At 42.8% G+C, this 24,680-nt stretch overlaps 2 protein-coding genes across 3 annotated transcripts in view; both read right to left on the bottom strand.

Moving 5' to 3' along the window:
- Positions 1–107: 107 nt before the first annotated feature.
- fdft1 (farnesyl-diphosphate farnesyltransferase 1) lies at positions 108–6,876 on the bottom strand. 2 transcript variants are annotated; one of them, XM_019871556.1, is made up of 8 exons: positions 6,643–6,876; positions 5,393–5,490; positions 3,903–4,086; positions 3,591–3,719; positions 3,121–3,312; positions 2,174–2,350; positions 1,946–2,098; positions 108–1,751 (listed from the first exon to the last, which is right to left on the bottom strand). In XM_019871556.1, exons 1-8 carry the CDS (start codon positions 6,739–6,741, stop codon positions 1,530–1,532), a joined length of 1,254 nt encoding a protein of 417 aa, XP_019727115.1. In that variant the 5' UTR covers positions 6,742–6,876; the 3' UTR covers positions 108–1,529. The 2 variants fall into 2 exon arrangements, with proteins under 2 accessions (XP_019727115.1, XP_019727114.1); XM_019871555.1 differs by lacking the exon at positions 6,643–6,876 and having other exon boundaries at positions 5,393–6,122.
- A 1,985-nt stretch (positions 6,877–8,861) lies between these two features.
- The window catches only part of gata4 (GATA binding protein 4), a 20,986-nt gene continuing 5,167 nt past the window's right edge, over positions 8,862–24,680 (bottom strand). The window contains exons 2-9 of the mRNA XM_019871438.1: positions 15,898–15,963; positions 14,897–14,988; positions 14,096–14,660; positions 10,845–11,011; positions 10,058–10,183; positions 9,879–9,960; positions 9,374–9,552; positions 8,862–9,305 (exon numbers count right to left, since the gene is read on the bottom strand). Coding sequence (XP_019726997.1) covers positions 9,180–9,305; positions 9,374–9,552; positions 9,879–9,960; positions 10,058–10,183; positions 10,845–11,011; positions 14,096–14,645 — 1,230 coding nt within the window. The 5' untranslated portion in view covers positions 14,646–14,660; positions 14,897–14,988; positions 15,898–15,963 and the 3' untranslated portion in view covers positions 8,862–9,179. The remainder of the gene's footprint in view (positions 9,306–9,373; positions 9,553–9,878; positions 9,961–10,057; positions 10,184–10,844; positions 11,012–14,095; positions 14,661–14,896; positions 14,989–15,897; positions 15,964–24,680) is intronic.

Genomic DNA, 24,680 nt, shown 5'->3' with positions numbered 1-24,680 from the left:
TATGGCATGTCACACGATGTTACAGTGAAAAACCGTTTGGTAAGAAAAGGCAAGAGTAGTCGCAAAAAGAAACTAAATCTGCTCTCTTTGACAAGTCCAAATCTTGAAATCATTTCCTTTCCACTTTTATTTGCTCTGACATGTACAAACCAATCTAATGAGTGTCACATTACACAGCAATGTTTTCTATGGCTTCACCTTTGGTGTCTTTGCGCTGGCCAAAGCTCTATTAAGGACACTTCACTAGCAGCCTCTCAATGCACTCATTTACACTCCACATACACTCACACAGTACTATTAATCATTCTCTTTGTTTAAAAAAAAAAAAAAAAAAACACCTCAAAATTATAAACATATTTCTACAAGGGTTCGAAACGTACACAATTTTTTTTTTGCTTCAGAGTCGCATATGCAAACTTAATTGGAGCAAAGTAAGAACTACAACATTGTCCAAAATGGCTGCTTTAAACCAAAACTTGCTGTTCGATTGCATGCATGAGTCCTTGCGCCTTTTCTTTCAATCCTGTTTAAGACAGAGATGTCCACCCAATTTTGAGTGCATTGGTAAAAGTGGTGTTAGAGGCTCATTGTTTTTTTTTCCTCACGCCTCAAGAATGACACCAGAGGGAAGGAAAAAAAAAATTAAAAAGCAGCTTAGCTTGCCAAGGAGGAATAAACCACAAAACGGTCACTGTCCTGCTCAATTTGAGCCATGGGTGTACTTGATTTTTTCATGGATGCTGTGACCATTTTGCCTTTTTTGGACAGTTTTCCGGGATGGTTTAGCTCCCCCAAAAGGTGAAAGAAGAACCATGAACAGGGATTTGCAGAGGTGAAACCTTGTGCGCAGCCGTTTGAGCATTCATTCGACAGACTTTGAATCCTCCTTAAGCCTCCAATCCAGCTGCATTTTTCTATTATGGCGCAACTGTAGATGGGATATGGTGGAACCTTGATGGCCATAACACTTCCTCACCTCCACCTGTGGGGGTCTGTGTGTGATGTCTTTCCCCCAAATCCATCCTGTGCTCTCCTTACAACAGTCTGGGGTTGTTTTTTTTTTTTTTTTTGTCCTCGCCCTCTCTAATGTTGGTTATTGCATTTCAATGTCTTTTGGGGTGTGTCTGTTCCCTTGTGGTGCACTCCCCAAATAGAGAAAACGGGCAAAGAAAAAAAAATGAAGGACATCATGTGGATATTTGAGAGACTCTTGACAGTGATTGCCCATTCACCGCCTCAACTCTTGCATTTTGGGTGACACAAAGACTCTCCACACTTCACTTTATAAGCCACAGAAACTTGTGAAATTAAAAATAAAATGTTGTATTATTGTAAATTCATTTCAAAGGTATTTGGTCACATCGTTTGGTGTACGGCGAGCCTTCAGCTAGACTTTGAAGAAATGCTCAAACAGCCTTCCATGCAACGTGTGACCAAGTGCTTATTTGCGGTGTGTCCATTCACTGCGGTGTGTCCAAGGGCAGTGAAGAGGCTATCTTGAGTCTGATTTGTTGTTCTTTTGTAGAAATTTACTGTCCCTGCATATCGCCGGCACCCTGCGCCTGCGTCGCCGCGGCGCTCAGGTACTGCCAGCTGACAGCCGCCAGCAGCATGGCGGCCGACAGGTACACGGGCGACAGGTGTTGGCTCCTGACGGGCACGTCCGACGCCTGAGATTTTTCCCGAATGAGCGCCAAGATCCGTAGCGTTTCGTCCCGTGACGGGTCAGAAAGCGAGACCTTGTGCAGAATCTGCAAGGAAAAAACACAAGCTTAGAATGTTGATGTTTGGTTGACATAATGACAATGAATCATACTGTGTTACTGTACTGGAGTAGGATTTGATTTTTAAATTTATTTTTTTTAACTTTACTCGAGTTATTTTCCGAACGAATTTTTACTTTCGCTCCCCACATTTCAAAACGGGAGACAGAAAAGATGCCCACCTCCTGGCTGTACTGGCTGATGATGTTCTGCACGGCTCGCATGTTGGTGGCCTCCATCATGAGAGTGACAGCCTGTCCCTTTCGGATTTTCACCACGCCCTGGAACACCAGGGGGTTGTTGTAGCACGATGACAGAGTAGCTATCGCCATCACCTGTCAAACAAAGGAATCACAACAGCTAAACCGACATTCATTTGAAATCGAAAAAATGATCAGTAGTCGCCTTACCTGAGGGATAGCGCAAAAGTTGAACACACTCTGGTTGCGCAGGCGGGCCAGGTAGGCGATGACGTCCGGCACATGGCGCAGCGCATCCGTGACCAGCAGGTTGAGACACGACAATGCCGACTCCAGCTTCTCAGGCTGTGCCAAGTCCTCCAGACGACCCGCAAACTGGCTCCACGCCTTGCATTAATATAACATTTAGAAAAATTCAATGTATTTTTTTTTACTAAGCAGGAGAACAATTATTGCTGAGCACATACCGTATTGGCCCGAATATAAGACGGCCCTGATTATAAGACGACCCCCTCTTTTTCAAGACTCAAGTTTGAAAAAAAGACTTTTTGAACACCAAATTAATTTTTATACAGAAAATAATTACACTACATCTGAAACAAATGATTATAACAATATATTTGAGAGAAAAAGCATGTTATTTTGCCTCATTCAAATCTAAAGTGCAATCACATTCGTAAATGAATGGCTTCTGGTTTTTGAAATATAAATTACATCATAACTTCTCCTCAGCTGCCGGTTTACCTGGCCGATCTTCGACCCACTTTTCTCCAGATTGTCACTACGTTTCTCCATTTTCTGTTATCTCTTCTATTATTTTCTTCTCTTTTCCTTCTTACCACTATTTTAAATTTTTCTTCTTCGTGCTACCGCTATTATTATTTTTATTCTTCGTGGCAGGGGTTCACTTTGGCCTGGGGAGTCAACTTCAGCATTCGCCTCAATGATATATGGCGCCATCTAGCGTCGTGAATGGGTATAATGTCTAGACCCCGAATATAAGACGACCCCCACTTTTTCAGTCTTATTTCAATGTAAAAAACACCGTCTTATATTCCGGCCAATACGGTATTTAAGGACTTCTTTCATGTCCCTTATTTGGTCTTAACAAAAGCGATGCAATGCAAACAACACACATAAAGAGAAAATGTTCCCACCTCTTGTGGCCAGAAGGCACGTCCCTCCTTTGTGTCCTCCAGATAGTCTCGGATGATGTTTGTTTTCTGGAGGAACAGGCCCATGGAGTTGGCCAAGTCCGTGTCCCAGCCCACCTCCGGCTCCTCCAGCTGGGACGCCGAGAAGAGGCGAGAGAGGCCTATGCCCACCAGCCCTGCCACATAGTGGCAATACTGCAAATAGAGACGCGGTCACAATGTGCTCAATATTTGGCAACAGTGTGCAGAGTGCATCATGTGAAAACGTAAAATATTTGTCCCTGAAGTGAAAGCACGTCTTTTCTCGTTCCTTAGCAAGACTCCACGTCACAATTGTGCCGGTTAATTGCTGATGTTAACCCTTTCAGGGACACCTTTCAAACATATATCACGTATTTCAAAACAAATCTGAAATCAGTTTACAAGGTCTTTAAGATGTTCTGGGAGTTGTGCCATAAAAGTACAAGGATCACCTTGTCCCACTCTTTCATGGATCCCACTTTCTTCTCTAGGAATTCGGCCATTCCGACTCCCATCCGGTGGCAGATGTCTGAGATGACTTCCCGGTACTCTTCAGCCAGGTTTCGGAACTCCAAAGATATCTGCCGATTGTTGGTCAGACAAATATTTAGCCAAAACGCGACAAAATGTAAGAACGCTACAAACTACATCCATAAACTTATTGTTATCGGTAATACCTGTAAAAACAAAGAGGTGTTATCTTTGCTAGGGCACGAAAATGCAGTGGCCATTAGATCGATATCCCTCACTATAAAGTTACTGACCGTGGGGAAGTCCTCCAGAACTTGTCGGTCTTTCTCCTGGCTCTCGCTGAAGCTCCAGGTGTCCTGGTACAGGTAGGTGTGGAAGTCATTCAGCATGGGAACCTTCCTGTCCAGGGGGATGCTCATGTCGTCCTCCACCGTGTCCAATGCCCGTAACACCAGGTAGAAAATGCACACGGCGTGTCTAAAATAAGAAAGGGACAGTGAGCGAGAGCATTGGAATGAAGGGGGTTTGGGGGGATAGCAAGGGTGACTGGTTTGCCAACTGTCAGTGGACGACACAGAAGAAGAATAAGGAACTATTTTACATACGATAAATGTAAAGCACCAGTTTATTTCTTTACATCCTCATGCATTGAATTAGATCTAGAGAGTGTCATTTTCTCTTTACCAAGAACAACAAAAAAACGCAATAGGCGTTCCAAATCGTTTCAAAGGGGAAAATACATTTGCTGAATGTTAATTGGTCTCAGGACACACTGATTTGTTCGCTTGAGCCAACGTTCATGTTTATGAATCCACCCTGTCCTGTCATCGGAGATGTCCCTTTGTCATCAAAAATTACAAAGACACACTCCGATCAAAGCAAATAAAAAGCAGCAACCATTTACAAGTAGTGCAGCAAAGCAATGGGGAGAGATTCGTCTCCCAAAGTTTTTCACACAAATACATCTGTAATTTTCACGTGTTTTTCAGATCTACAAATATATTTTCAAATTTTCACGCATTTTTCAGATCCAAAAATAGTTTCTAAGAATCTCTTCTTCCACTTTCGCTGCTTTGGCAGTTGATACAAGAGCGTAGAAGAAGACCGATAAGTACGCCTTCAGTGCAAAGCAATCTCGAGTGAATCAAAATATAAATATTTTGTTTCTCAATTTGTGTTCAAAACACAATAGAAGATCATCTCATGGCTAGCATTTTTTCTTCCAAATTCAAATGTTTAAACGAAAACATGTCTGAAAACTTGCTCCCGTTCAATGGAGGCAGCAACACTGCCTCCTAGTGGACAGAAGGAGGACGGGCCTTTCCACAAGTAAACATTTGCAACCTCTGTCTGAATATGCTGCGTGACGAATGTCTCGAAAAAAACGCACTAACCCACATTCAACAATGCACAAGCACAACGGAATATTTAGTAATATTAAGAGCTGATTCATTCACACACACATCACTGAAAAACACAGATGAAAACGACAAATATACTTGTGCATCTTCAAAACGAGATAAATCTCTCCTCAGACAAAACATTGTCCCTGTCGCATAAAGTCAATGAAATATATATTTGCTTCCCATAATACCTTGAATCATTGCGATTAAAATACTGATTAAAATGATCGTGATTGTTAATCTTGACCAGAGTGGTGCTGCCCGACGCGTTGGCCTGGCTTCTTCTTTGAGGGAACACGACAGGCACACAGACCATGAGGACACAACCTCGGGGGCGGAGACCACGCTTGTTTGTGTACAGTACCCCGACTCCGACTCACCTTAGGTCGCCGTCCAGGGCCTGAATGACTGCAGCGAAGCTCCTGCTGGTCTGGTTCAGGTACATGTAACACGTCCTCAGGCTCTGGCTCATGGACTCCTGGCACGACAGACAACACAAGGCCGCGTGACGACCGAAGCCTGCCGCTCTCAGAGCGCTGGACGCCCGGGCGGCCTCCCGCAGGCCCCGCTCGCCCAGCCTCCGGCCCGACAGCAGAGAGCGGGTACAGGCGGGCGTCGGACCCCGCGGCGCGACCGATAGAGAGCGCTTGAATACGGCCAGCGAAATGGGACACTTGCAGCACGCCCCGGCGGCCATGCGATGTCGGTGTAGCCCGAGTGGACGAGCGAGAAGCCGCGGCTGCTCGGCTCGACGCGGGGGTGCCTGTGGAGGGCGAACAGCTCCTGAGCCAACCTTGGAGGGGGGCACTCGACTCAACACGTTGGACTACGGAGGAGTCCCGCCTTCCTCCGCAACCTTGGCACTAGCTTCCTAAGCTATAGACATATAGACGCCATCTTTGGCGGTGAAGCGTTCGTCAATGTCGCTGCCATATTGAATGTGTCAATAAATTTGGAAATGTCCATTTGTCCTCCCGACTAGTTAGACAATTCCGCGCACTTGTACAGGACTTGTCAATGCTTTTGCACAAAGTATTACCATTAAAAATACGGGGTTTTTTTTTTGTTATTCATTCTCACAATGGCCCCGAACATGGAATTAGATTTTCCAAATAAATATTTACATTTCCACTCATTTTCTCGATATTAATAATAAATGGCCAACATTTGTTGCTAATTCATATATGTTTAATTGGTGACAACTGTTAAAAATGTCGGTACGTTCTGCACAATTTATTGACTTGCAAAGTGCAGAACTGCAAAATGTTTCGGATGCAGGTATAATATTTGACAAAACAGTGGTTTCTTTCGCCATCTAGTGGCGGACAAGTGTCAGCAACACAAACCTGTGGCCACTTCCTCTGGTAGCAGCTTTTAATTCATGCCATTTGCGGACAGGTCTCGACGTCATACGTGTACTGCAAGGTTCTGGAATTTAATTATGATCCATTTATAACAAGATCGCGTGTTAAGTCATTCGCGTTGATACTTGCCGGGGTGACATTGGAGTCAAAACGGCGGGATTAGCGGTCAAAACTTTTGATTAATATATCCCCCGACATCTTGCAGATGATACGAAAGATCCCTTATTTGTCTCGCTATATGACATGTTTGTTCCATTTTTACTCACGTAATCCAATTTGGGCATGACGGCTCGACAACCTCCCATTTTAAATTTAAAGAGGTTGTAAATCTCTTCCGGGTGGCCCAGAGACTTGAGGACGTCCATGCTGCCTCCTTAATCGGACACTAGGAAGCGTAACAAAATGCTCGTGGATGCTCTCCATCCACGAGAAATAAAAAATAAAGATACTCGGAGCAATATAGGAAGACCGGGGTGCACTTTCAGTCTGCAGGCTGAGGCCAGATCGACTCACGACTCCGATTGGCTGACATCGCATGGGCTCAGGAGACAGTGACCAATGAACGAGCAGAGCGGCTGGTGTGATGTCCCGCCTACCATACGTCACTGCAGTTTGGCTTTCCATTGGTTCTTTATTCATTCATCGTCTCAAGTGTAATCCAGCCTCTGGCAAACCATTGAATGCAGATGAAACTCGCTGGAAATATACATCGTTTTATATACGAGACTGCGATTGGTCCATTTGTGAACGGAACGCCCATGTGTTTGGATATTTGAATATCAATCCATCCATTTTCTATGTATTGAATTGAATTGAATACAACTTTATGCCAACTCCACACAGGAAGGCCGGAGCTGGAATCGAACCCGACACATTTGCACTGTGAGGCGGACATGCCAACGAGTGTCCACCGTGCCGCCCTACATTACATACATGCTAACGACTAGGATCGAAATGAAAACGTTGAAAACCAACGACTTGACTGAAACTGGAGATCGCCTTGCCTTTATTAAACATGAATGACGCCACATGTCAACTCCACACATTTTCATTGTGACCCGCTGTGTGTGACATTGCAGCCACAAAGAGAAGTTAGAATAGGTAGTCTCGATTTAGTGCATCCAAGTCCATCTTCTGCGTTTTTGCAATATAGCCCAAATGGTGATTTTATACATATATATAAAAATTGGAGTGCAGAGCCCTTAAATACATGTAAATAAAAGTTGCCGCTTTTGGGTTAATTACATGCAGCAGTAATATAGTATACCACATTTACACACTTGCCACAAAAAAAAAAAAAAAATACTGTACAGTCATTATACACAATGAGACCTTGAGTTTACCGAGCTGCATAACAATTAACTGATTACAGTTGCTATATTGTGCCGTTGGAAAGAAATCCAACCATAGAACAGGATTCCGAAAGAGAGAGAGAGAACCTAATTTTCGCTTGAGAAATGAGTGGACAATGACACAAAGGGCTCTGTTTTCGTGCCCGGCGCACGTCAAACGCAAAGCGACGTCCAGTTGGGCTCTTGGGTGGAGTTTTCATTCTTTGAATCAAGCATCCCATAACTGTGTCACAGCCAAGGGGGGTGCTTTCAAAAACATATTCAAGATGATAATAATCATAATGCATTCAATGAATTGATTTCTACAATGATACAGAGGTTTTGATGCACACTGTTGTGACATTTATGAATGAAATATGACAACATCCACCATACATACCCGCGGAGCTCAGAATCTGTCTGCCTGCACCTCGATCAAATCCGCTAAAATCACATTACTCCACCTGTGCCGCAACTTAGACCTGCTTTCAGCTGGTCTAATAACACTGGTCAACACATCTTTACAAAATATTTTTATCTGAGATGCAAGTAAACTGTGTTAGATAAAGTATTTGCGCTGATTCCAAATCTGCCCTAGTTTTTTCTGTAGCACTTCAGATTTTCATAATAATAATAATAATAATGATAACAATAATAGCAATAATCTAATATTTACTATATTAATATATGTAGTAATATTTATAATTTAAGGGTTAAGTTTAGTTTATTTTGCGAAACGTCCTAGCCATAAAAAAACAATGCATTGTAAAATCAGCTTTTACAGGTAAAAGGAAAAAATGAAAATGGGGAAAAAAAAAATCGTAAAATTCTGAATTGCAAGAGGAAAAAAAAATGTAACGACATTTTTGAAATCAACATCAACAACACGGTCAGGGACAGCAAATTATAGTACAGTATATTAAAGAAAACTTAGTCAGTCCGCTTGCGCTGTCTACGAAAATAGAGCCCAAAATTTAAGCACATGAAACTTTTGGGTCAAAATCTACAAAATATGTTGGCAATTTCGTTTTGTTACTTTGTGTCATTTCTCCATCCAAAAATTCACTTTTTAAAAAATCTGAATGGTTGGCTCATAATTTTTGGATCTTAACCAAACATCCACAAACATGGCAGACACAATGATAAAAAAAAAAAAATGCTCTCATTTTAAAAGGTTTGAAGGTAATATATCCTGTGACTAAAAATTCCAAAGTTACCCTGAAATGTTGCAACTTTTCAACGTATGACATTCGGCATGTGCGACGTTGATTGAGCAGATGCGTCAATACTGACCTGGAAATTTAACTCTGACCTGTTTATTGCGTCACCGACTGAATTGGACATGAAGCCTTGTGTTTCCATCAACTGTCAAAACGCCGTTCTCAAATCAAAACCCTCCTCACTTGGAAGAACCTTGTCACAGTGCTGGTCTTTGACGCTCCGCCTCTTTCAGTCCACGCCCATTTTTCTTTCTAAGCTAGGATGAGGTTGTTCCATGGCTCGGCTTTTGAGCCCGAAGAGCCTCCGTGGCCCCCAGGGGACATCTTCAGAGCGAGGGTCCCGCCTTGAGCCGTCATGTAGGCGGGCAGAGCTGAGATCTGGTGTCAAAAAAGTAGATTAAAAACATGGCACTAAATATCAATACAACTGCTCAATTTGTTTGTACCTGCGTGTGTGTGCCGTTGTGTGCGTATAAATTGAGAGTGTCCGGTTCTGTCTTTATCTGCCGGGTCTCCTCGGACATGGAGGATGTGCCCAAAGAGGAGGAGGAGGAAGAGGAAGAGGAGGCGGGGCCCCGGGGAGTGCTGCTTGGTGTCATCGGAGTCCCCTCGTTGTTTAGAGGCCCTGTGGTACACCACAAGGAGGTGTGTTGTACAAACAATGACATACAGTAGGAAACTCCTTTATGGGACATCAGCCGCAAGGGGGAAAAAAACTCAGCCTTTTAGGAACGTGTGAACGGTGGCAACTTTCACACCACAACACAGCATCCCGCAATTTGATCATTTCGATGCGTGATAACATCACCACATTTTAAAACACTTGTCAGACATTTGCTTTCACCAGGCGTCAGTATCATAAATTTAACTACCACATATGGACCTTCATTATCTTCAAAAGGGCTACCCTGGGATTCAAATTAATAGAAATAATCATCATTTGAAGCTAACCAGTTTGGCTCTTGTTCAGGTTCTTGGGTTTGCGCTTGCGGGTCTGGATGCCCTCTTTTTTCATGGCGAGAGGCCGCGGGACCTGTGGAAAAACGAAGTGATTTTGCCTGCCCAGTTATATCCAAACATCATAATAAACACGTGTAGCATGTTCTTTTGGTTTAGGTTTTTCTTTTTACCCCATGCAGTTTCATGTAGAGGCCGCAGGCGTTGCACACGGGCTCCCCCTCAGCATTTCGTCGCCACAGGGTTGTGGTGGTGGTGTGACAGTTGGTGCAGGACAGGCCCACCCTCCGGGAGGCCGACTGGTGGACACAGACATAGGTGGGAGATCAGTGGCGTGGGTAACGGATTTTTGGCTCTTATTTGGCTAACTGCGAACCAGTCTTCGTTTCATTTCCTCAAAGTGATGTTGTCTGATAGCCTTTATTCTTCACGGCAAGAGAGTGAGAAAAGGCGCTAAGGAGTGTGTTTTAATTAATTTAAAATGTGTTTAATGTGGCTCTCGGATCAGAGTCGCCTATCCCTGAGGTACACCATAGTGTTCTGTTGACTCGTTTGCAGCACCATGTGGGCATTAGTGGTAGCGCTCTAGAGTGGTTTCGATGCAATTTTGCAGAAATCATTTTTTGTGTTTGCCTTGGTTACTCTGAGTTCCGTCCGCTCTGCCCCACTGTCATATGGTGTTCCACAAAGTTCACTTTCGGAACCCCTGCCCTTTTCATTGTATTCTATTGTTTTTGACCCAGCATAAGACTCTGCATTGTGTCAGTGTTTTATGGTGTTTACTGTTGTTATTTTATTCATTTATTGTTTTACCTGGCTTTGTATGTCGGATTTTTACTGCATACACGGCGATGGTTGTTTTTAAAGTGTTTTATGAATAAAATTGAGGTGAGTTGAGCATTGATAAAAATTTACATATATGTTTGGTGCCAAGAAAAATAAAGCAATCGTTTCACCCACTAGTCGCCTTTGGGGCTTGATTAGAGGTCTGTTGATGCCATTCATCTTGTGGTAAAGCCCGCAGGCATTGCACAGGTAGTGGCCCGTGCCGTCCCGCCTCCACAGCGGCGTGGACATGGCCCCACAGTTGACGCACTCTCGGCCCTCTGCGAAGTCATCAAAAAGGTCTGTGGACGCACAAAGACAGGCACGCATACAATGAGTGACAGGATACGCATCCATCTTCAACTGTGAATGACTGTCATCCATTACAATCCATAATAGGGGCTTTCACGAAGGTGGAAGGAATTATTCAGCGTTCCGAATAGCAGTCAGTGTTCGCAAAACCTTCAGGGTTCTGCTAGAAAGGCAAACAAGAAGTCACAAAAAGCCTTCTAGAACAGCTCATATTTATTTGAGGTTAATCAGAGGCACTTGATGGCCGTTTTATGTCAGACTTCCTTTTAACATGGGTTTGAATGTGATTAGTTAATTCACATCCCAGATGATGAGGGTGTGCACACTTCTACAACCGCATTATTTCAGTTGTCCGTTTTTCCTTCCCTTTGCAAAAAGATGTCATGTTTTTCATTGGCGTGACACAGGTGTTAACTGTTGTATCCTTCCCACCCCAAAAAGTGGTAATGTGTTTTAAGAAGGAACACAGCACTTTATATTTACTTTGTGAAACATAAAGTAACAATAAAAAAAGTAAAGAATTAGTTAATTGCCGCACCCTCAGGTATGCGTAACTTGACCACAAGAGGGCAGTGCAATACAATCATGAAGACAAACGAAGACGAATTTGACAACTACTAGAAGTGACTCAGGAAATTGTAGTAATATTTTCATGTTTGGTAGAAGATAAAGAATATTTGTGAGCGTTGTTATATTGTCTTTGTTGATGCAGCGTGTGTACAAATATAACAGCGCACATAGACGCCACTTGTTAGCCAGTCTATGGTGGTTTGCATTGTGTGTTAGCATTAAGCTATCTGAAGGCAGAGTTGAGTGGCTATTTTGTGAATACAAACGTTTCATGTTTAGTTTGGCAGTAAAGTTCAAGTGGGATTGTCAATAAACAGCTTGAAAACTCTTTTGGAAGAACAGGTTACTCTCTGCCAAACTGCTGCTGGTTGTCAAATGAGTTGCGTTCACTGCCACCATACGGCGTACAAATGTACACTCATCGGTTTGAGTTCCGTTGCATTTAGGATGGCAACTTTCTTTTTTTTTATTTTTTATTACATTTTAAAATTAAGCACCGTGGTGACCAGTGAAGGACTTTTATCTTTGTTGTGATGATTACATTTTTGTCATTCTCTTGACATTTTTTACAACCAAAACAAATGTTTTTTTTTAGGGGGAGGGGTTAAATATAGATTAACTTCTAGAAGAAAGACGCATCAACCTTCAACCCTTGCTTGTGTGTACGGTGGATGTGTGCACCAGCAGCAGCAACAGCAGGAGGTGCAGGCCCCATTGCTTATCGGGCTGCACCCCCCCCCCACACCCCCCCACCTCCAAGAAGATAAAGAACGGGCTCGAAATAGAGACGCAAAAGAAGCTTCATCACGTACAGAGGCATTTACAGACTCTGGGTCCGAGGCCGTTTCTCGCACAGATAACGTGAGGTCTGACCACCTGCACAAGCACTTTAATAGGGGCCCAGAAGATGAACACATGAGCATCATAAATCCAAATTAATGTGTAGTAACTTCTTTTTTTTTCACCGTGCCGTACTGTTAATCTTGTGATGCAGCGAGATCTCATCCAAGGCTGAGAGCAAAACAAAGACAAGCAAAGGAAGCTAACCTTGAGTGCGGAAGCTAATGTAGCCAACACATCAACACAAGACAATACACTTGTTGCGCTAATGTGTCATGTAGAAATGTCAGCGTGTCTCCTTATCTTGCCCGTCCATTTAAAAACACACTTTTAGTACCCGACGAGGGCAAAGGTGAAAGCAGGAAAAATCAACCGTGAAGTTATCCAAATGCGTATTACATCATATAAAAAGTTCCGCAATTTCAGTGTAGTTATAGTCCTCATTTAAAAAGTGGGATGTATTGTCGAAAACGCAATTTTCCAGATTCTGTTTCTTTAATCAGATTGAAATTGATGTGATTTTTTAAAATTTTTTTTTAAGAGGCCATTTCAGGAGTGTCGTGTGAGTGAAACCATCAGGTTACAGGTCAGATTGGATCAATTTTCTTATCTCTTGAACACAACGCAGTTCCACGAGGAACATTGAAAGAAAGCACAGTGAATACTAAATCCTGTGGTCGGGCATATATAACATGAAGTGGAATTAGTCGATGCCAGAATGATATCATTTAATGGCTGCCACACAGTATTTTAAATCATACACAAGACGTCGACAATAAATAGAGACTCATGAAAAAACAAAGGATAGGCCCGAATCATGTTTTGTGGTGAGAGAGAATTTGTTGGCTCTGAGTATGACCAAAATGGGAAGGTATCATTAAATGTACAGTCCATGATGGAAAGTCTTGAATAAATCAATTAAATTATGTGGCAAAAATTATTAATCAGTTGACATTAAGATCCGAATGAATACTTCACTTTGAACCGTTGGTTTAAGATACTGGACTTGAAACGAAATGTCATATTTTTTTTCCCCCATATTAAATGCACCTTAAAAATCATGTTATGAAGTTCTTCATTGAATTTTTTTAAATGCAAATAAGAAAGTGCAATATTTTGTAATAATTGCCATAAATCAAATTTATAAAAAAATAAATAATGCTGTGAATAACTACCATGTGATTTATTTTTAAGTGCGGTATTCTGAAAAAAAAAAAAAAGTATATTTTACGTTTTCATAAAGGGCAATATAAATCAAAATGTAGCCGTTCGGCCTGTGCAGGATTTAGCTCGCTCACGTTTGGGAATCGGGTTTTAGTTGGAGTACAGTACTGTTAAAAGTGAAATAAATTAAAAGAAATGCCACGCACGGACACTTTAAGATGTTACGTTACTTTTGTCCTTCTTTTTTGGGGGGCAAAACGTGTTTTCTTTTGTGACAAGTATAAATTAAATCCTTATTAAAACAATTGAAAATATACGCGTGCCTTTTTGACTTTGAAAAAAAAATGCAATTCCAATTTTTCTTGCACCGTATTCCTGAAAATAACCGTTCGCACTTTCTTTTGCCCATCAACATTTTTCCACTTTTTGTGACGACAAAACTTTCATCCAAAATAAATACACCGATAAAACAGTCATTTCATGCCTACATCCATGCTCACCTATATTCGGATGTCGCGTCCCGCCAGTTGGAGCACCTGCCTGGAGGCCGTGAAGCACCGGACTCTCGAAGGGCGACGCAGACCACGTTCCGCCCACGTTGGTGCTCATATACGCCGGGTAAGGGCTGTGGTAGGAGCCGCCGAGCCCCCGGGCGCCGTAGTGCTCTCGCCCGTTAGCAGAGATGCTCAGCGTGCTACCGTACGAGGAGGCGGCCGCCGCCGCGGCAGCAGCCGCCGCCGCCGCCGCCGCTTGGTCCTTCGCCCCGACGGAGGAGAGAGGCGGGCTCGCGGAGAAGCTGAACCGCGGTGACACCGACGAGTGGTTGTACGAGGACTCGACGCCCGGTTGAGCCCAGCCGGAGTGGCTGGACGCCGGCGTGCCCGGCTGCGACGCGCCGGGTGACTGGAGGTAGGGCAGGCCGGGAATCATCTGCGTGACCACCCGGGTGGTCGGCACGTAAACCGGCGACGTGGCCGACGAGCTGTTGTGGAGGAAGCCGGCCTCGTAAGATGGATGTCCGTGGTTGGTGGTCATGATTCCCTGGTACATATCCTCTCCTGGAAGCTGCACATCCGACTCACCGGAATTAATGCGAATTTAGGTGCACTTGTGCGAGAAATAATGATCTCACTTAAAAAATATATATATTGATAATGTGATTTAAAGCGTGCACATCACGTCTACGTGCAAAAGAGAGAAGCTGCTGTTCCTGCTGTCCGGTCAACCACAGTGCGATTGAATCTTATCAAATTAAGAACTGGGGAAGGGAGAGAGAAGAGGAGGAGTGAAGAGAGACTTACCTCGATCAAGATCTCTGGCGCTCTCTCTTTCTCGGCCTTGCCCCTCTCAAAAACATGCGCAAATTGCAACGTTGCCTTGTCATTTTGAGTCACTTAGGAGGTGTCATGTAAGAAAAATGTAAGAAGTTGGTGAAAATGTCGTTTAATTAGTCGAGGCCACATCGCACAATTCACACTGACGGGAAATATTGACACATCATTATCATAAATACATAATTAATTATTCATGAGTTCAATCGAACAGCGTGTTCGTAATATTATTTTTAGCTCACAAAATACAAATACGAGATGATAAATGACAAATTAAAGTTGTTTTTTTTCCGCTATGGACAAAAACAACTGACTTCCGTTTTATGTTTTTTTTTCAGATGCTAAACGTTCATTTGAAAAAGTCTTATATTGTTTCGCCCCCCACCCCCCGAAAACAACACAGCGATGACTGTCGCTGTTATTGAAGTCATCTTTGAAATAAAAACAATAAAGCCTTACTGTAAATCTTTTTGAAATTAGTGCTACAGTCAGACATGATGTTGCCAGTGTTTACACTGTCATATCTTCTTCAAATACATTTCTAATAAACCGGCCTGTGCTTTCGATTGACTTCATGATCAACATTAGACGGCTGTTTTTAATTTTGACTCCTCATTTTTTTTAAAGGTGTGAGACAGAAATAATGTAAATTAAAAAATAAAATGCGTTTGGTCCAATTTTGCTATCTATCTATCTATCTATCTATCTATCTATCTATCTATCTATCTATCTATCTATCTATCTATCTATCCATCCATCCATCTATCCTCGGCCCACAGAGTGCAGGTGGACGCAAATAAAGCAAGATTGCCTCCCTGGAAATGGGGAACTGTCATCAATGTGTAACCGCATACACACTGATAAGCTCGCTAATAATATTAAGGTGTGGCCGGCTGCAGGAGTCTTGAAGAGTCCTCCAATAATTAAAGAAAACAAATACTCCTCCTCGCCTCCCACCCCCCGCCCCCTACCACATGAGAAGGCCTTTGCGATTCCAATCGGAGCTTCTCCTCAGTGCTACTTTCACACAACCTGACCTGCATAGAAAGAAAGGGGGTGAAAAGTTTATAAAAATAAGACTTTTTCTGTTACTGTACAGTACATTGTGTGTTTGCACACGCCACGTCGTATCACTGACACAGGCCAGAGCACACTAAGAAAGCGTGTGTGTGTGTGTGTGTGTGCGTGTGTGTGTGTGTGTGCGCGCGCGCGCGGGTGTTTTGACAAGAGGCTTTCCAATGAGTTTGCTGCGTATGACTGAGAAGGTGTCAGCAGGAGATGCTGTAGGTCTCAATCCAACTTTCTCCTTCCCAATTAATTCGACTCACCACAAATTACTCCAATTACGAGTACAATCCAAGTACATCTTTTACTCAACGTAATTATTTCAACTGCGTAATTCACAGAATTACGCAGTTGAAATAAATGTCACTCATTTCGGTGTGTGTAAAAGTGCAATGCAAAGAGTTGGGAAGGTTTACGGCATGGTTGTCATGACTACCATAATAACAGGGAACAAAAATGAACCATAAATGACCCATAGAGGAAATAATGTTCATCTTATTAATAATCTTCCGCCATGAGAACGAATTTATGGCACGCCCTGGCAACGTATGAAGTAACAATTTGAATTCTTTCCTGTGACACAAGTGTAAACAACGATAGTAGTAAAATGAGACGAAGTGTCGTAAAGGTTAAATTCCGTTTTGGCGTGAACGAACCTTGAGGACGTCTGACTCCAATTTGTTTCGATGTTCGCCTTATTGTACTGAGCAGCCGGGACCGGAGAAGCATCGACCACTTTCTTTTATGGCCATACATTTATGACATGTTTCTAATTTGCCATCACTTGGTTTGTTATGTACCACCAAATCAGACAAAGAAAAATCATACAACACATCCATCTTGCCATTTTTTAGATCGTTTGTCATCATTGGGGTTGACTTTCGTCCAATCAGATTTCATCCTCTGTGTTGCTATGCCAATCTAATCTGTCCAGGCCCTTTCAGAGTCAGTAGTACAACATAAAGTATATCAGCAATGTTTTTTTTTTTTTTTTGGTTTGTTGTTTTCCATCCATAGTATTGAGGCTTTGTGTGATTGTGACACCTTTATGACAAAAAAAAAAAAAAATCATCGAAGAATCTCAGAAGGATGTTTTGAAATTGTGGGCGGAAACCCTGACTGGGGCGAACTCCAAGTTACACACGGAAAAAGCTCCTCCCACTTCGCAGTTACATTCATGGTTAATTAATCTTTTTTTTTTGGGGGGGGGGGTTGTTGTTAAGTGACATCCTTTTAGGGTCAAGGTATGTCAATGAAGCTAAGCGTTCAGGAAATGCAAGTCACAAGAAATGTGAAGCAGGCACCAGGAAAACTGTCCCCGTCTTGGCTGGGCCAGAGTCTCAATCATGTGGGGGTCAGTGACACACACACACACACACACACACACACACACACACACACACACACACACACACACACACACACAGGGTATGGTAGACTCAAGGCTCCAGGAAGAAGACATCACACGGTGACGCAGGAAAGGCCAGCAGCCCGAGGACGCCGCTAAAGCGACGTGGAGACACCAACGTGTCTCTTGCCCATTCGCTGCATCAGCAAAAATCCTTTTTTTTTATTTTTTTTTTAAAAACCTGTTATCTTTTTTTTTTTTTACATCATCTTCTTTCTACTGCTGATCTCACCCATTTTGCTCGCACTAATCTGATCAGAGCAATCACCGGCACGCCGCTCAGGTGTTAATGATGAAACAGTGCTAATCAATATTAACTTAAAGTGTGAGTGTGTGTGTGCGCTCATATAGACGTCCAGTTTCCATGTGACTCATTGATGACCCACCCGCTCAACTTTGACACTACAACCCAAGCGCAAAACAACAAACTTCCATTGTGTTAATGTTGTCCTAAATCCAAATTAGTTTTTTTTTGTGTTTTTTTTGCTCTTGTACTTATAATTTCATCAATGAAGCTAAGTTCAATGACTTCATGGGAAGTGAAGCGTGAGCTCATATTGCACCAATTGTTTAAATCTTTACATTTAATTTCCTTAATGGTGTGCTATTGTTAAAGAGGCCTACAATAGTGCTAAAAAAAAACAAAAACACAACAGATGATCAAATGATCATTTAATATGATCATGATTAGATCACACAGGTGTCCCTAATGCCGCGTCCGCTCAGCGTGCCTCAGTTATTCGGCAGTATCTTTGTGTTATGCTTGCGGATTAAGCCTGTTTGACCAGGTAAGGTCACAAAGTCACGCAGGCGAGACGCAGATTCTCTCTCTTTCCTAACCGACGCGCACCTAGACACAGCCGACGTGTGTTTCTGAAGCAATAATTAACCCGTCGGTTCTCATTTGTGATGGCGTCGAGTGGTGAAGCGGACTGTTTGAAGAGCGGCTCAAACGTGCCGCGCCGGTCGACTTTTAAATTGTAATATCAACACTGAACATGAGATGGCAGACATCAATCGATCAAACATGTCGATGGGTCTTCTCCTGCTGTGTACAGTGGTACCTCTACTTACGAAAGTAATTGGTCCTGGAAGAAATGTCTTAACTAGAAAAGTTTGTAAGTAGAGACGCATTTTCCATGTAAATGCCCTAATCCGTTCCAAGCACCCCCAAAATTCAGACATAAATGTTTTCTGAAGCATAAAAATGCATCAAAATATGTAACAAATACATGTCACATTTAGATTACTGCACAATAAATGAGAGTTGTGCATCATGTAAAAAACAAAGAATCGAGTGAAGAATAAAAATGATGGTCATTTAACTTTTAACTGCGTTCTCATCGTTTTTTTGCCCTCTTTAGTTCATGTTCTCTCTCAGAAGTGGTTTTTGACTGGCGTTTGGTCAAGAACTGATCCAAGGACGTTTGCTTTTGTTGGCTTTTAACAATCCTTCGAAAACATCCAAGGCAAACATCAGCCTAGTGAGCGATCGCATGATTGATGAACACTTTTTTCTGGGCGATTCACATTTACGTAAAACTATTTGAACGTCTCATGGCCCCACGAGGACGCTGCACAGACACATATCTATAGACACATACGGTAGAGGTCCCTCTTAGCCAATGGGATGCCAGGAAGATGCTAGGTCACAGCCAATGGCAGAGCAGCTATTAGTATGTTGCGTTCAGGAAACTCGGAGCTTTGAGTAGCAACCCATACTGTATTTTTACCTTTCTTAGGCAATATTTTCATGTTGAGGTCTTTCGTAACTTCTAAATTTCATATGAAGAGACGTTCGTAAGTAGAGGTACCACTGTATTAAAACACGAGTAAGCCTTTTTTTGTTCATGGATTTGAAATGGCATGCACAAAGATAGCAACTCAATTAATACTTTTGAGTGACTTGATTTTTTTGTGTGAAGAAAATGCACAAAATGAGTTCTTGCGCTTCATGTCGGGTTGCTGTTCACCAGTTTTGTGCCGTCCGTTTTTATGCAAGAGAGCAATGGAACCACAACAAGCATACAGTATGTGGTTTATTTTCTTGTTTCCTTCAAACTATTCGTTGTTGGGTAAGGGATCGTGGACCTTTTATCCATGCACTGAAAAATAGATTCTCAAACATGAAAAATATTAAAAGCACATATTTTGCAAATATGATGACATTTTGTCCACATTCAAAATAGCCTTTACGTCATACAAGTTGTTCAGTGGTCATTTGTTGCCCCCCCCCCCCCTTATTGATGACAAATGGTCTCCCCCTCCAGAATTTAAGTTTTCCATACCCTGCTCTAGGATTTATTTTTCACTTTTACTTACTACGAGACATTTTTTTTTTTCTGTATTCGCTTGATACTCTAATTGAGGCCCTTGTTGCATTTAAAGCTGTTTTGGTGAACCGGTGTGTATTTTTAGCAGGACAAAAACGTACACGGGGCTCCCAGGTCCTCTCCTGTAGATAAGCGGCAGCCAAAGTCCGCTCGCAAGCCAAGGCCTGAGGAACAAACAGGGAACGCACATACACGTACGCATTACGAACAGACGAAGGCCACGTCCGCACGGAAACCAGTTGAAGTGCGACTGCAAAGGTATTTATTTTCATCCTTTTGGGAGCCCGAATATGATCATTTCTTTTAAACGGGTCCCATCAGAAAATGATTTCCTCACATTTATGCTATTATGTGCTAAAACTGGCAACAACAAGGCAGAAGATTCCTGAGCATGGCACCGCGTTGACAGCAAAGTCAGCAACAAATGAAGAAAAAAAAAAAAAAAACGACTTTGGCTGTGTTTCCATGTGACCCAACAAATGGCGTTTTGCAGGATAAGGTAACAGACCGAGGGAAGGCCCTTTATTACGGCGAATGTCAGGTTAGCGAAGGGTGAGATGACATCGTCACGACAATAGGATCCGCAAAGGGGTCGCTCAGAGTTCAGCAGGTGAGGTTAAAGTAAGTGTCAAGATGGCGTTTGCCCAAAACGACGCCGATTTGCTGCCAGTCAAGATCTGCCCCCCCACCCCCAACCCCAACCCATCACCCCATCGCCCCTCCCCCTTCTCGACAAATGAGGAAGCAAGAGGAGAAAAAGCGTCTCCATCCAGGGACTGTCAAAACACGAATAGTCGATAACCCCGGCAATATTCCTGTTTGGACAAAAAGAGGAGGGGGTGGGGGGGGGCACAGCAGATGGAATGGAAAGGGTTTGAGAAAGAGAGAGCGAACAAAGAGGAGGACAGCGAAGATGCCGGCAGACAGGAGGAGCTGTGGAAAACAAAAGAGGCTCCATTCTCGGCCCGCTCTTATCTGTCTCAGGGTCTTATCCACCGCCGGGCTCTGTTAGTGTAACCCCAATTCCCTCCCTCCCCTCTTCTCCTTCCACCTCATCCCTCGAACCAAACTCCCAAAAAAATACAAACGCGCAGCCCTTTTTGGCCGCAGCCTGCGGCGGACCCCCGTTATCAGCGCGGCGCTGACGTCATGGGGGCCCGCCGGTGCTGGGGCCGGAGACAGAGGCCTGATAGCGCCGCAGGGGCTGCCTCCGCGCTGGCTGTGGGAACCGAGGACCCGGCCCACCTTGACGAGGCGGCACGGCGCGTTCGCCACGTGCACTGGTGCACGTGTGCGGGCGCAGAATATAGAATATCCTCAAGGTGATACGAATATGACAAAGCGAGCTCATGAGATAACTCTCAATTTGAAGAGTGGGAAATGCCGCACGTCATATCGCCATCCGTGGTGGTTTAATCGCATTTACAAACAAATTTACATTTGTTTGTAATAACATTTTGTAATTACATTTTGTAATTACATTTTGTAATTACAATTATTTGTCTGTCATGAATTATTTGTAATACATTCGCATTTATAAACATTTAATCACATTTACAAATTTACATTTGTTTGTAATTACATTTTGTAATTACATTTTGTAATTACAATTATTTGTTTGTAATTATTTGTAATACATTCACATTGACAAACATTTAATCGCATTTCGAACAAAATATTGAAAGACATTTATAAGTAAAAAAAAAAAAAAACCACAAAACAAATAGCGACTTTTTGAAATGACCAAAAGACCGTATATACTGTACACGTCAAGTGCGCCGTATCACACAAGCACTCATTTCACTGTTTTGCAACTCCATTTTGATAGCTTAGCAATTAGCTTGCACTTATTTCACTGTTTTGCCACTGCATTTTGATAGCTTAGCAATTAGCTTGGCTTCCATTCTTTCGCCTTCCCTTCATCTTTGATTATACCGTCTGTGCCGCTCACTGATAATTCTACCTTTGGCCATAATCCAAAGTGGGATTGTACTGTCCTTACAGTAAGTCATTTTCAACTAAAAAGTACAATTTTTCCAGAGTTAGAAGTGGAAGTTTTGGGCCATCAACCTGGGGTGCTTTCGGAAATTCACATTCAAATGCTCCAGTTTTCTTAATTAATTTCCGAACGCAGACTATGTTCACCGATCTGCAGCTCGTGCTTGAACTGTGCCCACCTGTAGTGCCGGATGGATCTTGCTCTCGGTTTTCATTTTGTTTATAAAATGCGGCTTATACTCCTTCTTCATGATGCTTTTTTTTTTTTTTTTTGGACTGATACGACATTCGGAGCGATTCGTGGTCCGAAAAATATGATATTTCAAAAGTACTTACTTCAATACCAATGTCTCAAGTTCAAGGTCTCACCGAATTCACGCATCGTTAACTACAGCCTGTCGGAAACCTCCCAGAGGATGCTGATAAAACGGAATATCAGCATTCACACGGCGTGATTATCGAAGCGGGGCATTTTTATTTTTATTTTTGTGACAGCTGCCAGCCAAAATGTCTCCGTAGAAGTCCGTAGCCAAACAAGAGGAGACACCGCAAAGGGTAAGAAAAGCCTTTGCTATGTCAGATTTTTTTTTTTTCGGGTCATGGGGTGCAACCGCGATCTGAGAGGAGCGAAAGGGCGGCGGCAGAGCAAGTTGGCCAGTTTCACATCATTAGTTGCAGGTGCAGCTCTCCCAAAGAGAGCAAACACCACAACCCCGGCGACTCCCACGGCCCGCGTCTTGCAAAACCCTGTTAATAATCATCCCTCCATACCGCTTTTATACGACACTAAACTCCCATTCGGACGTTTAATTTGATTCGGGGACTGAGAGCAAACCGGGCCCATCAATCTATCTTGCGCGAGCACGTTCGTTTCCGCATTTTCCCCTTCTCGGAGCATCTCAGATGTTTTTCGGAGATGGATCTCTCGGATGGGGAGTGGAGACACACTTATCAGTGGCTTGTCCCCGATAAGGCGGAGAAGATTTGTAACGGTTACGCTCGTTCAGTCCCACGTTTGTGTGTGTGAGTGTGTGTGTGTGTGTGTGTGTGTGTGTGCTGACTATTGCTCCCTTTCTCTCTTTCTGACCTCCTCTGGGTCGAGCGAGTGGGAGGAACAAAAGGGTGGCCTTGACAGAGGGGTGAGACGGAGCCTAAGAATCGGGCGGAAAAAGAAGGCGAGCGTTGTTTTCGCTCCCTCCCTAAACGTCGGCCTTGGTTGCGAGGAACTGCCAAATAATGAGCCAGGTTGCACGGAAAGGAGAGCTCATTTTAGCGGTATCAAGAGGCCCGATTGGGCTTCAAAATAAAATATCCGAAATCTGATTTCCAATTTTATTTATTGTTTTTCTTCACTGAAAGGAAAAGCAAAAGAAGTTTAGGGGTCAGAAAAGTGCTAAAAAAAACATTTTGTGTGCTAGCGCTACTTTTTTTTTCCTCAACTGTGGGGATGCACTTCAGGGAAGTCATAAAAATATGTACGGAAAAAAAAAAAAATCCTGTCAGATACATTCAATGTACAGTCAAACCTCGGTTTTCGAACGTCTTGGTTCTCAACCAATTTGGTTTTCAACCAAAAATTTCGGATTTTTTATGCCTCGGATAACGAACAAATTTCGGTTCTCGAACAAACTGAGCGCACTTGAATGCACCATTTGACTCCTCTCGCCTTCCTTACATTTATTTTAAAAAGAGCATGGTTTCGGTTTTCGAACTATTTCGGTTTTCGAACAGCCTTCTGGAACGGATTATGGACGAAAACCGAGGTTTGACTGTAGTTGGTAAAATGGATGAATCGTCCAGACCATATACTGATCACTCTTATTTATCACAAATGAGAATTTGACATTTTGGGAGAGATTTTAGCAAGCATCATGAAAGTTGACATCTTTGATTTCATTTCGCGGGTCACATAAAATGATGTGGCGGGCCAGATCTGGCCCCCGGGCCTTGAGTTTGACACCTGTGGGTTCCAGGGTGCATGAAAGGGTCAAATGTACATTTCGTTGATCTCATTCGGGCTTAAGAATGCCAAATGTAAGACCGATTTAAAGACCTCTCAATTTGTAGATGAAACGTAAGCGATGCCATTCACGAAATGCGACCACTTCCGAGTTTGCAATTTGAAGACATTTTTTGACTTTTTTTTTTCCCCATCACTAAATTATTGCGGCTCGCACATATCGGCGTTAACGAAGCTAAATCTCTCTCATCTCCTACTGAATTGATTTAAGGTCTTTATTGCATATTAGAATGCGACACGTCTTTGAAAAAAACCTAAATGAAATCATTTGCGAGGAATGTTGTTTCTCTTTTTTGCCTGCCCGGAATGAGTCAAATGATGTCATAGTTGTTCTATGACGAATCAGTGATAACTAAAGAAAAAAAAAATTTCGAAGACGTGGTCACATGAGGCTAGGCAAGCCTCATGAGACCACACACCGCTCGCGTCTTTCGTTTGGTGGCACGCCACGCTGTCAGTTATGCACGCATGCATATCTGCACACAGACCTCATTAGTCTTTTTAATTGGTGCCGGGGCAGTTGCGGTGGTCCTTGACGGGGTTCTGGTCGAACGCCGGCTTTAAAGTAAACCGACTCCGTAGGAAACACTGAGCAGAGCAACCCACGGATCAGAGTGCAAAAATCCAGTTGGCACAGATGATGCGGACGAAGGCATCTGGGGAAGAGCTTGAGGCACTTTTTGCCTGAGTGTGGAAAGTGGGAAAGTAATTGGGAAAAAATAAAAATAAAAATATAAAATCCATCAGGCTAAAAAAACAAAAAAAACAATAATAAAGTCATGATCGGCAAAGAAGTCCGATTTTATGAGAGTCAAATGACCAAAAATTTTTCATCAAGTAAATCAAGCAAAAATTATGGGAATTAAATAGAAATACCAGAATATTTAAAAAATAATAATAAATTAAAAATGCCCCCAATTTATATATATA

Source organism: Hippocampus comes, unplaced genomic scaffold (assembly GCF_001891065.2).
Source record: "Hippocampus comes isolate QL1 unplaced genomic scaffold, H_comes_QL1_v1.1 scaffold100, whole genome shotgun sequence".
NCBI lineage: Eukaryota > Metazoa > Chordata > Actinopteri > Syngnathiformes > Syngnathidae > Hippocampus > Hippocampus comes.
The sequence above is the reverse complement of the archived record's forward strand: the minus strand, read 5'-3'. Positions and strand labels throughout refer to the sequence as shown.

Excerpts from the sequence above, each read along its gene's own strand:
- fdft1 (XM_019871555.1), bottom strand. The coding sequence starts at position 5,709 with ATGGCCGCCGGGGCGTGCTGCAAGTGTCCCATTTCGCTGGCCGTATTC. Across the intron at positions 2,099-2,173 it reads ACTTTTGCGCTATCCCTCAG|GTGATGGCGATAGCTACTCT; the intron begins GTAAGGCGACTA and ends TTTGTTTGACAG. Across the intron at positions 1,752-1,945 it reads TCAGCCAGTACAGCCAGGAG|ATTCTGCACAAGGTCTCGCT; the intron begins GTGGGCATCTTT and ends TTTTCCTTGCAG.